Genomic DNA, 16,805 nt, shown 5'->3' with positions numbered 1-16,805 from the left:
AAACAAACACAACACCACATTGTAAGAACCTCCACCCTCTAAAATCAGACAGACAAGTTTTCAAAGAAGGTCCAACGCACACTAATTCTCCAAGATACCTACACTTTAAAAGCACAGACAGGAGTTAACACAGTGCTACTCAAATCAACTCTTTCTACGACCATACACGCTCCCTTCTATTTTTCAAGTGCTAAAGCTATATCTCAAAAAGGTTTTTTGTTCCTCGTAAGAGATTTCTAACCAACAAACAATAAGACTCTGCAACATTTCCAATTAGTTCAGTTTTGTTTTAATGACATGGGGCAATTCTTAGAGCAGACATAGTGTAGCTAGTAACTACAAAATAAAGAGGTTTATTGGTGTGGTCTTGGAATCCCAATTTGGACTGTATATTTGACTCAAGGTAATTAACTGAAAAGCCAGAGTATCTGAAAATGCATACTAAGTTTTTACTTCAATTTTGCAATATTTCTTGAAGAACTTGGAAAAAGTGAAGTTGGTAGAACAGTATATATCACCAAGATTACAAAAACTGGAGGAAATAATACATTGCGACAGTGATCCTCATTAAGTGAAGTTGTTTCATCACAATAAGTGTTTAAAAAAGTGTCAATGGTATTTAAAAAGTGTTGTATCCCACCCACCCAAGTATTTGAAGACAGATAAACCTTTTTCCTTAGTCAAAATGGCTTTTAAAAAAAGTTTCTCAAAACAACAGCAACAATCAAAAACCATGAATTGTATTTTCTTTAATCCATAACATCTCTAGTGCTGAAGGGCCATCCATGTAGAAAGCAGATTCTTTGGGGACATTAGTCAATTAACTTAATAAAACCCAGTTTTACGAGGATTTATCCTTCCTGCTACGAGGCGAGTCTGCTCCATTTGAGGTCACTGTTCCATTTATTCCATTTTCTAGAAAAAAGAAGAAAACATTTTTCAAATACAATGAGACGCTTTATATTTTATTACATTTTTGTAGGTCCTATTCAGTCTTTTAACTTCTTTTCTAATGTATCTTCTTTGTTAAACCTCCTCCTCATCATTCATAATGCAACAGTATTAATGAAGCTTTTACAAAGTGCAAAATTTAAAGTTTACTACGATAAAGTCCGGTTTCCTGACATAGCCACTGAAATGTGTGCACTATATACATCTAGACTGAAAATGAAGACCAGCTATAATATTTTAGATGATATTCTCTTAAAAATTAAAATACTCAACTTGTAGATGAGACTGTCCTGTGAAATTTTGGAGACACACAGTATACACACAGTTCCCCGGTACAGGTCTTTATTGTTTGTCCCACCTATTTCATATTTTAATTCTTGCTAAAATTACACTCCTTTGCTTACCTTTACAAGCTTTTCATATATATAGGAAATCTTTATACACACACACACACACAATTTTAAGTATATACTTTAACATACAGAATTCATTTATGTTCTGATGAAGAAATTTACGTAGATAAGATGGACAGAAGTAAAACACTAGTTAGATTTGAGATGAGTATGTGTACATGGAAGGAGTTCAAGCACAAGACCAGGCACCTATCTGAGAATACAAAGCAAGAACGTGTTACCAGCTGCAACTCTCTACTTCTATCCCACTTCTGGGCCAACTTAAAGGTCTCAAGAGTTTTAATCTGTGTAAGTACCACAGTGACTATTTAATAGCAAAAGTTTGCCCTGGAACAGTGACCCACAATCTATGGATTTATAATGCCCACAACTTAGAGTAAAATGGAGCAACATGATACCATTGTGAATTAGAAGTATCCCCTTTATTCAGTGTCACCCCAGCCCAAGGAAGCAGAGATGTTGCCTGACAGTAACCATATTTGTAAAACAGATCTGAAGAACAGAGTGCATAGCCAGCTATAATGCTTGCTGCTTAACATCGGTGCTCTGACTTACAGTATCATTCTGACTTCAAGCAACCGTTGCAGTTTTTTTTTTAATACAAATAACTGGTTAAATTAATGTTTTCCATCTGCAGATGTGTTGCAGATCACCACAGAGTGTGGCCAATCCGCAAAAACAACTGTTGAACTCCCTCTCTCCCCCACCCAAATGCTCCCATTTATGCAAACAAGCAACTTAAAAAAAAAAATCATAAACATACATGAGAATGAGACCAGACACAGGCCCAATTAGTGACACAGGAATAGTCAAAGTCTATCCAACATATTTGGTTGTAAATGACACACTGTTTTAAGCCTACGTAAGGTGGTCTTTGGATACTTTTCAAAAAGTTTGTGTTATTCTGAAATCAAGAAGCTTACAAACAATGAGCTAGACCCAAGCCAGCTAATTGAAATCATATTTTCTTAAACAGTTAAGTCAAACCGAGTGAAAGTAAAACAAAGAACAAGAATCAGCATGTGTCTGGGTACCCACCCACATCACCAGGAGGATTTTCCTACTGTCATTTCTTGCTTTTGGCATAGTCTAGAAGTAACGCATTTTATTGTGCCCTGGCTCCCAAAAATCCATCCAACCACAAAAAAAAAAAAGAGAAGAAAAGAAAAAAAATAGACTGTTTTAAACAGTTTAATTGCATATATTACTCTTTCCAAAACAGTGTCTTGCTGCATCCTGTGTGAGTGTTCTGAACAGATAACATTACAGGAATCTTCAAAACAGAAGAATCTGAAGCAACACTAACCTTTTGGATTTTAAAGTTCTTTTCTTTCCATTTAAAATAAGCTGGAAAATTCCCCAGTCTTTAAGACAGGCATAGCTCAATTATTTTGTAATTAAACCACAAGTCCAATTAACTGCCTTTTTCACTATTTGTTTACCACTTGCAAGTCTCCACTGAAGTTGGGTGAAAACCAGCAAATTCACCAAATTACATGAATGAAATAGTTTGAGAGATTTAAAAAAGCTACTACATTTTTGACTCTGATTAAAATGCCGTTTAAGTTTATGCTTTAAAAATACTTGTCATATTAGATTTAAATTAATTCCATAAAAAACATAGTAAGACACAATGAACGTGAAGGTCTGATTAAGTAGGACACCTACACAGGAAACGACCTTCACTCAAAAAAGTCCAACTGGATTTTCTGATGAAAACAGAAAACTCCAACAACACACAAAAGCCAAGTTGTGATAATTACAAATCATCAAGAGGGAGTACAGAAATACTCTAAAGCACATGATTTTAATAAAAAAGAAACCTGAAAAAAAAAAAAAAATCACTGAATTGATCTCTGACCACAAATCTCAGTTCTCAGTTCAAATGGTCCTCACATACATCACATTCAATAGATCAGAAAGTGGAACAGGTTGGCAATACATGATGGGTAGCAAAGGATCATGCTGAAATAAGCTTTTGAAATGACTCAAGCAGTTTCAAAAAAGTGCAGAAGTTATTCAAGCTAGCAATTAAATACACAGAAATTTTACTGTTGGTACAACAGAAATACTGAAGTGTGGGGATTTTTTTTTTTTTTTTTTTCTTCAACGGAGCACATAGTTTTCCTTGAAGGAAAAAGCATTCAGGTCATCTTTCATGCCCTTTCCATAAAAAGAGTGTGACATAATCAAGAAGTCAAACCTGGAGTCATCAGTTCATTTCCAAATGCTTCTACACAGGTTTAGAGTAGTAAGTAGTTATTACCTCCCCTTAAAAGAAGTATCAAAATTATATTTTTAGTAAAAACAGTCCAATATAAGCTTATTTACTGGATCATGAAACCATCTCCTTGCCCTAAAACCTCGGAGTTTAGTGGCAATGAAAAATAAGCTTGAAATTAATTGCAAGAAAGATTTGGAAGTAATTGATTATGTGAACAGATCTAAAAATGTGTCTGTTCCCTTTCTGTAAGGGAACAAAACATAAGCAGGACATATTTTGCTCAAGTAGTAAAATTAGACATAATAAAAATCTCATGTTGCATTAACTAAAGAAATGGCAATTCCTTCATTCAGTCAATTAGAAGAGAAAAATCAAACAATTAATATATAGTGAATTTTAATAGAAAAACCCCAAACAAAAAAGCAACCCACAACAATATTCACCAATACTGTTTTTGTAACTGAGCCATCTCACTTGCAAGAGAAACATAAAATGTTTCTTTAGCAATAATATTAAAAAAAGGTTCTCCATTACCTAAAGTTGTTTTTGAGAAGTCAAGGCAACAAGAAAACTGAAAATACAAACCTCTTTCTTTTCTGGAGGTCTTTCCTTTAGGTGTTACAAACTTCTTTTTCACTGACTGAGGCTGAGAAGAAGAATGCTCTCTCCACCTCCGAAGCTGGAAATTAATGAACTTCCACATCATAAATGCTTGAGCCATGCAGATGGAGGCCAGCACACTGATTCTAGAAACAAAACAAAGGTAAAGGTTTACCAGTAAGTTTATCTCATTATTCAAATAGAAAAGGAAAGTACACCACCACCTCAGGTATTTTTTCGTATGTCATAAACTGCCTTTTTACTCAGTCTCCTCAAACATATTAGAGGATTCCTTCCAGATAACATGAATTTGTAAAAGTTCAAGGTTTGGTGGGGTTTTTTTGTGTGAGTTTCCCTCCCTCCTCCTAGTAACACCCATTTTATAAGCCATGCAAGAGTTAGCTCATACGGGGTGACAGGGCTTAGCACAGCTGAACAAAACTAGATATACAGTCAGAGTGAAGTCTTTGCCCCTCCATCAAAACTGGGAAGTACTAGATTTCTTTCCTGCCTTCTCCTTTCTCAGTATTACTCTCAAGGTATCAGGTAGTAACAGCTGAAAATGGTTTAAGAGGGTCTTGCAGTTCTGAGTATCAGTTCTGCAGGGTAATGCTGACACTGGCAATGTTTTACTAACTTCCTTTTCTGGATTTAATTCATAAAAAGTCTTCAACCAGGACCAAAGATGCTCTGGGCATAATGCCTTGACCTCTATAGATAAACGCGCTGCAATTGTATCTAGAATTCAATTCACTAACTCTAAAACATTTGAAAGTAATCTCTGTAATTGGATACTCCTTTTAATTCTGTTTTTTTCTGACAAAAATGAGTTACAGATTTCTCAGCTGTAGACTGTAAATTCTTCAAATAATTTCACTGTGCCTTACAAGTTTGTTACAGAAGCTATTCCTATTGATCCTATTGGTTGCATGAAAACACCTGACCATTCAGAATTACTAGCATTAATACCATACCGTTTATATTGTGTATTTAACACAGGTTTACAGCTCGTGCTTAAAAACCGTTCCAAGTTTACTATACCTAACAGCCAGGATATTAAAGTTTCCAGTACTGAAATTCAGCTGCTGATCTTCTGCTCTTGCCAATCCAAAGCCAAAAGTGAGGACTGAGAGAATCAAGGTGAGAAGCCTTCCCAAAACAAAAAGAACTGCCCACAGTGAAAATCTACAAAGAAAAACATCATAAACACTAAATGAATTTTCTGTTCACAAGTACTAACAATGCAAATGTTTACTCTTCACCACGTCAATTCATTTGAAATTTAAGAACTTACCTAAATTAATTATTTTGCACCTATCCTAGTCTTGTATTTCTAGTACTCACAGAAGACAAAAAGCAAGAAAAGCCCTGCCTCTCAATCTTTTTCTACAAACCACAAGTATGTTCTGAAAACTAATTTCAACTCAATGGACAGTGCTTTCCATTACTATTAGAACATAAGCATGTCATTAGTTCCTATAGAACTGGCTGTATTAGCAACCTATGTTGTTCCTTTCTCTACTTTTTTTTTTTTTTTTTGTATTAGTACATAGTGTAAGATTTTATTTCATTTTATACCGCTACTAACATTTACTTAAATGGGCGAGTAAGGTAAGAAAATAGTTGTTTTAGGGAGATAAATACTACAGCTAGTCTGGAGAACTGTGGCCTCTAAGGAAACACTGTTTGAACTTCCTTGTAATTTTGGTTTCTGGTTAGTTAAATGTACAAGGCTTTGAGACAGAAATTACATTAATTTAAAAGATAAAGACTACTTACCCTTTCTGGTATCTTTCATCACTGAAGTAGAAAAGACGGGATATGTGGAAAAGAAATTCAACAAAGTAATGCAATACCAGAAGAACAAGTCCAAGATGTGTCAGACTATCAAAACAAACAAAACAAACATTCAGACATTTTGTTAGATGTTTAAGACAGCCAATGAAGCCAGCAAAAGCTTACAATTGACTTACTTCAGGAGATAGGCTCCAGCGATATGAAAGAGATAAAGTCCAATGTAGACAATCTGGCGAAAGATATCTTCCTATTAGAAAGAAAAAAGTAATTATGCGTTATACACAACGTTATACATTATTGTCCAATGTTATATATTATTACAAACTATCCCCTACTCTCAGAAATTCTTCTTGGTTTATCAGCTACCTTAACGTGGCCTGTTCTGGCACTGAATTACTCAGCCTGGATCATTTAATTCCACACATAAGATACTGAATGTTATTGATAAGTAAGCAGTAAGTTAAGACATATGCTATTGTGAGAAAACACATCAAACATCAAAAAGATGCTTTTTAAAAGGGCCTTTTTTTATTTGATATGACTACTGTGAATTTGTACTAGCTATTACAATGCTTATTTCTTATGTATTATTGTATCATCAGATAACTTCCTACAGTTCCGCGTGTTTGCTGCCCATCAGATTCTGTCAGGTTGCTACAGAAATGAAGTAACAGTCTATGAACCAAAATGAAAAGGTTTCCAAGTGTTGACATCTATTTTAAAAATTCAAGATCATCCAAGATTCTGGCACGCTGTTGCTGGCAAATACAGAGAATAACGTTATTAACTAGTCATGCTACGCCACATGGTCACACTTCAAGTTAGCCAGCCCCATTCAATTGAACAGTCCATGGAGACGAAATAATAAAGAGGAAGAGACATGAATTCAAGTATAGACACAGCACATGGAAAGCAGAAGGTGCCATCTGTGAACAGAAGAATCACTGAAGTATGCTAGATCACAATAAAAATCTGTCTTGAAGTGGCATGCAGAGTACATTCAGTTGTGCTTAAGAAATTCCTACTTTTTGGAAAGATTCCCTAAACTTCAAGGAAGGAGCTCCAACTTTGTCTTGTACACATGTAATTATAAAAAGGCCTAAAAATTTAATCTTGTAAGGTCTATGCTATGTTATGCAATACTCCACATCACAGCCAACAAAAGCACAGAATCAAACACTTGTGACAACAGCAACCACCACACACATACACAAAGAGCAAGAAAACAGATAGATAAAGACCTACTCTAAACGATCTGAAAGAAACCAAAAAACGAGTTCTTTCAGACAAATTAGCGAGTAGGCAGTACAAATGCTCAGTTTCTCAAAGTACTACCAGGATGAGCCTTTTGCACTTTATCTTCAGAACTGATGTAACATTTAAATAGCCCATGCTGCCTGCTTAGACAAACTGTCAGAGACTGAAGGCCTACTGGAATAACGCAGATGGAGGTATACACTACTATACAGAAAGCCGAGTTAAGAACTTTTCTTGTCTACGACAGCAGTACAGACAACTAGATGTGAGTAAAAGAAGCCAGTTCCTTCCAGAGAAGGAATAAGGCAGAGAAGCCAAGATGGCAGAGGTTAAACTGTGGTGAAAGAAATATCAACTATGAACTTGCTAAAACAAATGAACTATCACTCTTAAAACTTAATGTAAAAGACAGAGGCCAAAATTCCAAGCAGTGACCTAGTAAAACACTACTATTCAATATACAGCACTTCTGCCACTTGTGACAGCTTTCTTGAAGTTATGTTAAAAAAACTCCACACTTGGATACGAAGTCAAATTCAAGAGGTATCACTAGCGCAATATGGGAACATCAGCTGCAGTGTACCTGGAAAACATCAGTGTTTATACTGTGTCTGATCAGCATGAAAACAAAGCATCTCATGGCTATTTTCCCAAGCCTCTTCTAGGCTCTTGAAGAAAGACCTATGGTTACTATCATGTATGTTTCATTTTCTTGAATAAAGCAGAACTCTGGCAGCAGAGACGCAGTCTAATCACAGAGCAACAACAGAATCACATAATGGTTTGGGTTGGAAGGGACCTTTACAGATCACCTAGTCCAACCCCTCCTGCCATGAGCAGCGACATCTTTTACTAGATCAGGCTGCTTAAAGCCCCATCCAATCTGGCCTTGAACACCTCCAGGGAGGGGGCATCCACAACTTCTCTGAGCAACCTGTTCCAGTGTCTCACCACCCTCATCATAAAGAATTTCTTCCTATCTAATCTAAATCTACCCTCTTCCAGATTAAAATCATTGCTCTTATCCTGTCACTACAGGCCCTGGTAAAAAGTCTTTCTCCATCTTTCTTGTAAGCCCCATTCAAATATTGAGAGGCCACAATAAGGTCTTCCCAGAGCCTTCTCTTCAGGCTGAACAACCCCAACTCTCTCAGGCTTTCTTCATAGGAAAGGTGTTCCAGCCCTCTGATCATTTTCGTGGCCCTCCTCTGGACCTGCTCTAACAGGTCCATGCCTTTCTTGTGCTGGGGACCCCAGGTCTGGACGCAGTACTTCAGGTGGGGGTCTCACCAGAGCAGAGTAGAGGGGCAGAATCCCCTCCCTCGACCTGCTGGCCACGCTTCTTTTGATGCGGCCCAGGATACAACTGGCTTTCTGGGCTGCGAGCGCACATTGCTGGCTCATGTCCAGCTTTTCATCCACCAGTACCCCCAAGTCCTTCTCAGCAGGGCTGCTCTCAACCCCTTCATCCCTCAGCCTGTATTGATGTTGGGGATTCCCATGACCCAGGTGCAGGACCTTGGACTTGGCCTCGTAGAACTTCACGAGGTTCACACGAGCCCACTCCTTAAGCCTGTCAAGGTCCCTCTGGATCGCATCCCTTCCCTCAAGCAAATCAACCGCGCCACTCAGCTTGGTGTCATCTGCAAACTCGCTGAAGGTGCACTCAATCCCACTGTCTATGTCACTGAAGATACTAAATAGCATTGGTCCCAGTACAGACCCTTGAAGAACACCACTTGTTACTGGTTTCCACTTGGACACTGAGCCACTGACTGTAACTCTTTGGAAGCAGCCATCCAGACAGCTCCTTATCCACCTAACAGTCCATCCATCAAATCCCTCTCTCTCCAATTTAGAGGTAAGAATGCTGTGGGGGACCATATCAAAAGCCTTAACAGAAGTTCAGGTAGGTGACATGAGTATCTCTTCCCTCATCCACTGATGCAGTCACTCCACCGTAGAAGGCCACTAAATTGGTTAAGCATAATTTGCCGTTGGTGAAACCACGTTGAAGAGTTTAAAACATGAGAGTTTAAAAAAAGAAACTGCATATGCAAAATGAGCCTGAGCAAAAACATGCGAAGAGACTACTTAAAAATTGGTCCAGGAAGGCAAAAAGTGTGCTACAGAAAAATCTACAGTAAACCGAGCATTTTGAGAACACCAGAGAAAGCTCTTAGGGGGAAAAGGATGCTGTTAACAATTGAGCATTGAAAAATCTCACTATACAACTAACCAGAACTTCTGCTGAGGACAGTGGTATTTAAATCAAATCCCAGAGTTTAATATTCCTTGGATTCATCAAATTATTCACTGCTTATATTCCACACCTGCATCATGATTCATGAAGCAATTCTAGATTTCAATGAGACTATTCAGACTACTAATTACAAGAAACAAACAAACAAAAAAGTTTGAAAAGAAAATCTCACGTTCATTTCTCAAGGGAAAATTCTTTCAGTAGATGAGAAACACTAGTAATTTTTATTTACACAACAGATATACAGCAATTTTACTGCAGTTAGAAATACAGCATTTAACTGAAAAGAAAAAGCCTACCTTCTCACATGAACATTAGAGCACCCAAAATTCCATTAGGAAAAATGGGTGACACAAATAAGAACAGGGTAGGAAATCTAGGGTAACACATTACTCTGGAAGTCCAAAAGAAATTAACTATTCCACTGTTCAAGTCACTTTGTTTAGAGTTCTTTTGATTTACATTTTGAACTTACCTTTTTAGTTTTCTGGAAGTACAATTCTGGAATAGCATGAAACCAGTATGCCAACTGTAAGATGTAGAAAAACTTCATTTGAAACCTGTACAATACAGCAAGAATTGAAGAATATTACTTTTTATTAATGAACTTAAAACATTTCAGAAACTTCCTAGTGAACACATTTAATTACTATCTCTAAAGAAAGAAAAATATAGATCCTTCAAGCCAGCCAACTCAGATTCTTTAAAAAACAAAATCATTAAGATAAAGCAAGCTTGCAAAAACTTAGTTCTTTAAATAATAGCCTACAGAAAGAGAACTCTGTATGCTACAAATTGACAGAGAATCAAGTTCCTCCATAAATAGGAGCAAAAATACATTAGTGACTAATGTAGTTTTACAGACTACTTATTCTACACAGATTGTATGTGACACACCCTAAGTTTAAAACACTCCCTCCTCTCCCCAACAATCCTCTAAGGAAGAGGCCTTACGGAATCAGAGTGTGCGGATAGTCCCTCCACAGAGAGGTTGGATCCGATATATAGTTCTCCTAAAAAAACCCAAACAAACAAAACAAAAAAACCAGTAAGCCTTCAAAGATGCTACTTCCTAGTCAGAAATAATGAATGAACATGCACACATATACATAAATACATACATGTATGTATACAAACATGCACACATCGACACACACAAGTAAAAGCTGCAGATCAATATACTTCCTTTTACAAAAAAACCCCAGAAAACAAAAGATAGCTGTATTGGCTTAGAAAAATAAAAAGTAACCAAACAAACCAAGCATTCATTCAAGATAGTGCCCTTATGAGATGGAGGTTATTTCAGCCTCACTACAGGCATAAGTCTTCCCTTGTAAACTGCTGACAAGCTTTGAGCTTAACTAAATGAAGTTTTCTCAGGAGCCATTATGTTAAGGAAAAAAGAAATCCATACTCTTCCCCTTTTTTGAAACTAAGCTCATACACATACAGCCACTAGCAAAGAGCACGTCATCTGAAAGCACACACTCACCTGAGCCTGCAACAATCTGTCCACACACCCATTCCCTAGGCTGCCAGAATGCTATGTATGACACTTTTTTAACATTTATTTTACACTAATAAGCCAACACAAAAACTACAGAGAATGAAGTACCACACTAGAGTTAAAGTTTTACCTTATTCAGTTGACAGTAAATCAAATTAACTCAGACTGAGCAACAGTAACACTATTGGACTTTATACTCAGTGATGACTACGACCTACACAGAACCCCTAAACTTGTCCCCGCTTTAGTATTAAAAACAGCTAAAAACAGAAAAATAAACCGAAAACTTATTTATCATCATCATAAGTGAAGTTTTTGAAATCTCCTAATACAAACAGAAGAGAAATCATACTTACACACACAAGAATGCTTGTTCCCCAAACACAGGAGAAAAGGTAGAATGCACTAAGTTGCCCAGACTCATTGAACTTGCTATGCTTTGTTTTTGAAAAGTGCATTTTCCTGTTAATTTTCTGAAATGAAAGTCCGTTGTTATTTCTATGCTGTAGTACTTAACATTTATCTGTTAACTGCATTAGAACATCTAGAAGTTTCAATGTATGTTTTAACAGTTAAAAGCTTTAATGCAAAAGTTTACTTTTAAGTTAATAGTCTTAAAGTCTAATTAAAACCTGACAATTATCTTGATGAAAGGAATTAATATCTTGTACTTACATCCAGTACGTACTCCTGAATTATAGCATGTATGATTATTGCTACAAGCATGTAAAAGAAAATCGTAGCCAAGTCTTTGATGCCATAGTGATAGAGAGAGATTGTTTCTGAAGATTGTTCTTCTAAAAGACAAACAGAATTAACTGTTAGGCACCAATACAGTTTAGTGGCTAGTAAGTTTGTTTCTCAAAGTAAAACCTTTCAGACAGAAGTCGTTTGTAGTCAGCTGAACAAATAGAAGTCAAATTAAACTGCCATCATGAGCTAGGTCACTAGATTGTTTACAGTCATCTTCTCCATCACATCACAAACTAAATTTGATTCTGGAAAGGTGTACTATAAAAATGAAAACTTAAGTGCACTTACGAAGCTTACCCAAATGCACTGAAAGGGGACTATAAAATTACGTTGAACTACCACCCCGCTTTGACTAGTAAAGATTGTCACTTGCAAAACCAGAGTAAGAATTAATGTGAACTTAGCTACCAGTCAGATGGTCTTTTAGCACTGATGATGAATCCAGCAGAACAGAAACACTGTCCCTAACATAATTAATTAAAATGGAGTTTTACTAAAAATAAAGTGACGTCCTTGAAAATTGCTTATTATCTATTCAAATTGAGAAATTCACTCACCCTCAATCTAGAAAGTATGGCATACTAATAACGTCTGAATACACTGTCTCATAACTAACCTCCTGCAAGACACATACCTGTGGCAGGAATGGTAACATTATACTGAAGTGTAACAAAAATGACAGCTGCTTTTGCTGTAATCTGAAAGAGAAAAAACGAAAGTGCTATAAATTCTCACTGAAATAAACTATATTAAACTGAAAACACTTAGTTTTAGCACCCTTCCCCAGCACATTTGTCCCCTCCCATAAAACTGATCAACTCGCATTATCACACCACTTCACCTGACTTTCCAAAGGCAGAACACGTTGTGTGATCTCTATAGGTTTGTTTACAGAATACCCAATCTCCTGAATGAAATATCCTCGAAAGTGATACTTACAAATAGTCTTTCCTACAAGATGAAAACGAAAACACATGCTGCAATTCTTTTCCAGTCCATACTGTATTATTACATTAGCAGAATGTTCAATATCATGTAATCCCTAGACCCCGTTGCATGCAGCAATGGCCGAGAATAAACTTCATTTAAAACTACTTTTTAATTTGACAAAATATGAAGGTCAGTATCATATTCGTAAATCTGTGGGTGACTGGGAAAATGTGGACAGAAAAGGAGAAAAGGCATAAAGAACGTTGAACCATTTCAGGCCAGCTGCATACCAACTCAATACAATTAGCATTCTTTTGACCCTGGGGATCCTTTGGCAAGAAGTGTAAAACAAAAGAAATGAAATTTAGCAGTAGTGGTGTTACCCCTTTATGATGGACAGTAAGAAAAAGCAGAATGAGTAAGTGTGTGTGTGTGTGTGTAATTTGTTCTAAAGGCTTTTTTTGGGGGGGTGGGGTGGTGGTGGTAGTACTATAAAAAACCCAATAAATAAGCAGGAGCACAAGTTCCTATCTGTCAATAAGCATAAATTAATTTTCAACTTTAACACATCTTTGTTGAATCCCAGCACAAATCAACATGTCTTAACAGAGAGGGAAAAATAACCATGCTGATAGTTTCTCATTGCTGTAAAAATCTAGCATCCTTGTTGCATTTACAGGACCGACAAAAAACAAACAAACAAAAAACCCCAAAAAACCAAACTCCTTTATGAATCTTGGAAGGACACTGAGTATCTGAAGATAATTATTAGGTTACTACCAGCATTTATTTCACAAGAAATAAGATTTATTTATTTTTAAAACTAGCACTTTGTAAACAAGTCTTAGATTTTCTAGGAATCCCTGAATACACAGTGGACTGTTCACTCCATGTAACTTCAGGGAATTCTGTAGTTCGCCTGAATTAGTGAAGTTGCCTAGGGCTCCCTACTCATCAAGGGAGCCATCAGAGGACAATTCAAAACCTTAGTCCATTCTGAACTGCCCTTTGAAGGCTCTGTCAGCTACTCACAAAGTCCTAATTCAGTTGCCCAAGCCAGGCAGTATTAACACCTTACCATACCAACATTAACCACAGCGGGTGATTTCCAAGACCTATATCAAAGCCTTAAAAAAAATGCAACAATCTTCTCAGCCAACATCTGTACCGACAAAGGCATATAGCTCTTCTATGCTGGGGTAGAAAACACCCTGGATTAAAAAAATACGGAAACAAAAGACTTCAGCACATCCAATCCCCCCAAAACTTCCAACCCTACCAGTAACACTGTAAATACGGTAAGCCAGAAGCAGACATAAAAGGTAATGCTTTAAGTCCATCTCTTTAACCTCAGTCCCCAGAACACCACGATATAAGGACTGTCTTAGTGATTTTTGATAGTAAACCCAAACATAACAGCTTTCTTGGTCTACCCTGGGTTTTTTTTTTCCATATGTTTTTTTTCCCAACTCCACTGGCCTCTAGTGCTGAGCAGTATCAACAGCTGGATAAAGTTATTCTGAAAACCATCCATAAAATAAAAAGGCCCACAACTCTAAACAAACGGCTAAAATACTGAAAAGCCAGAAACATTTAGCCAACAAAAAATGGAAGTTACTTTGACGGGACACAACTGAGAACATTTTGGAAGTCACACAGGTAAACTACCTTTTTTTCAGTTCTCTCAGAAGGTAACCAAGAAGAGCCAAAAAGGCATACTTTAGATCAGCAGCCAAGCTCACAGTTTTGCGGTCCCCACGCACCCCTCCACCAGAGTTTAGTAACTTTTCAAATCGTTCAGGAAGAGCTTCAATTACCGCATCCAACACGGGGGCCCAACCACAGCGCCTGGCCTGCAAGCGCGCCGGAGCAGCAGGGCTGGCGGGGCCGGCCCTCAGTCAGACCCGAGGCCGAGCTCCCTTCGACCGCTGTCAAACCCGGCCGCAGCCGGCCCCGTCTCCGACGGGGGAAGAGGATGAGACGGGGGAAGAGGATGAGGCGGGGGAAGAGGATGAGGCGGGGGTAACTTCGGCGCCAGCCGAGAAACCCGGATCAGACAGACCCGACCCCCCCCCCCGCGGGCTAACGGCTCCTCAAACGGCTTTTAGCACCGGGCAGCCCCGTGAGGCGCCGCGCGGCCCCGGGCTCCGCGGGGGGGTGGGAAGGGGAGCCCGCCGTGCGCCCCCCCGCGAGCGGCGGCTGTATGTACACGTCACCGCTTGTTTCCCTTCCCCGCGCGGGGGGCGGGCGCCGCGCGGCCTGACGGGAGCCGTAGTGCCGGCGGGGCCCAGCTGGGCCGCGCACACAAAGAGCGGGGGATCGTCTGTCGCGGCTGGGCCTCGCCGCCCCCCCCCCCCCCGCGGTGCGAGCGCGGCCGCACACTCCTCCCCCGGCTGCCGCGCTCCGAATGCCACGTAACCCCGCCGCCAGCAGGAACTCCCCGCCGCCGCGGGAGGAAACGCGCCTCCCCTCTCCCTGTCCCCTCACGGCGGCGGCGCCGCGCGGCGGGTCGGGGGTGGGGGGGGCGCGGCGGGGCACGGCCTCCCCTCACAGGCGGCGAGTGGAGACGGGAGCCGGGTCCTGGCGGCAGCTACAGGCTGCGCCTCTCCGGGCCGAGAAGGGGGAAGAGGGCGTTCCCCGAGGGGCCGGGCCCGGGGAAGCGAGGATGAGCCGCGGGGAGGGCGCCCGCGTCGGCTCCTCCGGCCGTGTGGCGGGGCGGGGGATCGGCTCCTCTCCCCGCGCACAGCGGGGGCGGGAGGGCCGGGGGCCGCGCGGCCCGAGCAGGCGCGCCGGGAGGTGCCCGCGCTGGCTGAGGGGCAGTCGCAGCGACCTGCCGCCCACCCGCCCAGCCTCCCCCGGAGCATCGGGACCCCCGCGCCCTCCCCGCCCAGCACCGAGAGCCCCCGGCGGAGGTGGGAGAAGCGGGACGAAGCCCCCGGGGCGGGGGCGCCGGTGCCGCCTCACCTCGAACATGAGCCCCAGCAGGAAGATCATGGCCATGCAAGACACGATGTCCGCATGGTTCTGCACGATGAACTCGTGGCTCAGCACCGGCGGGTTCTTGTTGCTCTTCTTGCGGATCGCCATGGCGGGCAGGGAGCTGCGCGCCGCCGCCGCCTCCCCGCTGCCAGCACAGCTCCTCTCGCCGCGGCCAGGAAGAGGCGGAGGGGGAGGAGGCGGCCGCGCAGCCGAGGAATGGCAGCCGCCGCTTCGCTTCACCCCGCCCCGGCCGCAGGGAGCAACCCCGGCCGCCGCCAGCAGCGCCCCTGCCGGCCGGCGGGCGGGGCGCCTCCCGCCCGCCCCGGGGCCGGCGAGGGGCAGCGCCCGGCAGTTCAAACCGACCAACGGCGGCGCGCCCCGCGCCTCCCCGCCCGCGGGAGGCTGCCCCGGGTGGCGGTGCGGGCCGGGGCCCGTCCGCAGAGCCGAGCTGTGCCGTGCCGCCTCGGGCAGCGGTGCTGCGTGCCCGGCAGCGCCGCCCGGCTACTCGCTGGCGGTAGCCCGGAGCCCGCGTTGGGCACCGGCTCAGCTCCCCTCTCCCACCGAGGCGGCGGCGACAGAAAATGGCCGTGGGTCCCGCCGGGGTCGGGGAGGAGGCGGCCGCGCTCCGGGACAAGCGGGGCCCGCGCCCTCCCGGGCAGCGGCCGGTCAGAGCGGGCTGCCCCCGCTGCGGTGCGTACCCGCAGAGCCGGGCCAGACTCCGCTCCCCCCCGACACCCTCCCGCCATCCAGGTTCACCTGTGATTTCTTTCCCCTCCCCCTAGGGCTCCGGCTAAGTTTTGTTGTCAGCCCTCCGCCGACTGGAAGCTGGGCACCCGGAGGACGCGATTAGGCAGCCGCGCTCACTGGGTTCGTTACGGTTGCGGCTGAGGCGCAGCTGCAAGGTACAGCTTTCACTGTGCTGGCAGCAGGCTCCGACCATCCCGTCTGCTTCCATTATAGCGTATAGCCAGAAATAACATACGTTGTCCAAGTAACAGTAGCAAGGAATCCAAGGACATGAAAGCAGACGGGAAGAAAAGCTAACCGGGAAGCACAGAAGGAAGAGACATTGAAAGGGAGGCTAGATGTGGATTAAAAACCCAACCCAATCACAGAAGGCTGTGATTACCA

At 41.9% G+C, this 16,805-nt stretch overlaps 1 protein-coding gene across 3 annotated transcripts; it reads right to left on the bottom strand.

The window, feature by feature from the left end:
- Positions 1 to 273: 273 nt before the first annotated feature.
- Positions 274 to 15,883, bottom strand: TRAM1 (translocation associated membrane protein 1). Of its 3 annotated transcripts, none has more exons than XM_076329570.1 (11): positions 15,660 to 15,883; positions 12,400 to 12,463; positions 11,688 to 11,809; positions 11,369 to 11,485; positions 10,460 to 10,518; positions 9,981 to 10,065; positions 6,162 to 6,232; positions 5,968 to 6,072; positions 5,230 to 5,373; positions 4,174 to 4,334; positions 274 to 915 (listed from the first exon to the last, which is right to left on the bottom strand). In XM_076329570.1, exons 1-11 carry the CDS (start codon positions 15,780 to 15,782, stop codon positions 842 to 844), a joined length of 1,125 nt encoding a protein of 374 aa, XP_076185685.1. In that variant the 5' UTR covers positions 15,783 to 15,883; the 3' UTR covers positions 274 to 841. The 3 variants fall into 3 exon arrangements, with proteins under 3 accessions (XP_076185685.1, XP_076185687.1, XP_076185686.1); XM_076329572.1 differs by lacking the exon at positions 15,660 to 15,883 and adding an exon at positions 14,513 to 14,557; XM_076329571.1 differs by lacking the exon at positions 15,660 to 15,883 and adding an exon at positions 14,364 to 14,447.
- Positions 15,884 to 16,805: the final 922 nt, after the last annotated feature.

This window comes from Aptenodytes patagonicus, chromosome 2 (assembly GCF_965638725.1).
Source record: "Aptenodytes patagonicus chromosome 2, bAptPat1.pri.cur, whole genome shotgun sequence".
NCBI lineage: Eukaryota > Metazoa > Chordata > Aves > Sphenisciformes > Spheniscidae > Aptenodytes > Aptenodytes patagonicus.
The sequence above is the reverse complement of the archived record's forward strand: the minus strand, read 5'-3'. Positions and strand labels throughout refer to the sequence as shown.

Excerpts from the sequence above, each read along its gene's own strand:
- TRAM1 (XM_076329570.1), bottom strand. The coding sequence starts at position 15,782 with ATGGCGATCCGCAAGAAGAGCAACAAGAACCCGCCGGTGCTGAGCCAC. Across the intron at positions 11,810-12,399 it reads TGTTACCATTCCTGCCACAG|AAGAACAATCTTCAGAAACA; the intron begins GTATGTGTCTTG and ends TTTGTCTTTTAG. Across the intron at positions 916-4,173 it reads GACCTCCAGAAAAGAAAGAG|AAAATGGAATAAATGGAACA; the intron begins GTTTGTATTTTC and ends TCTTTTTTCTAG.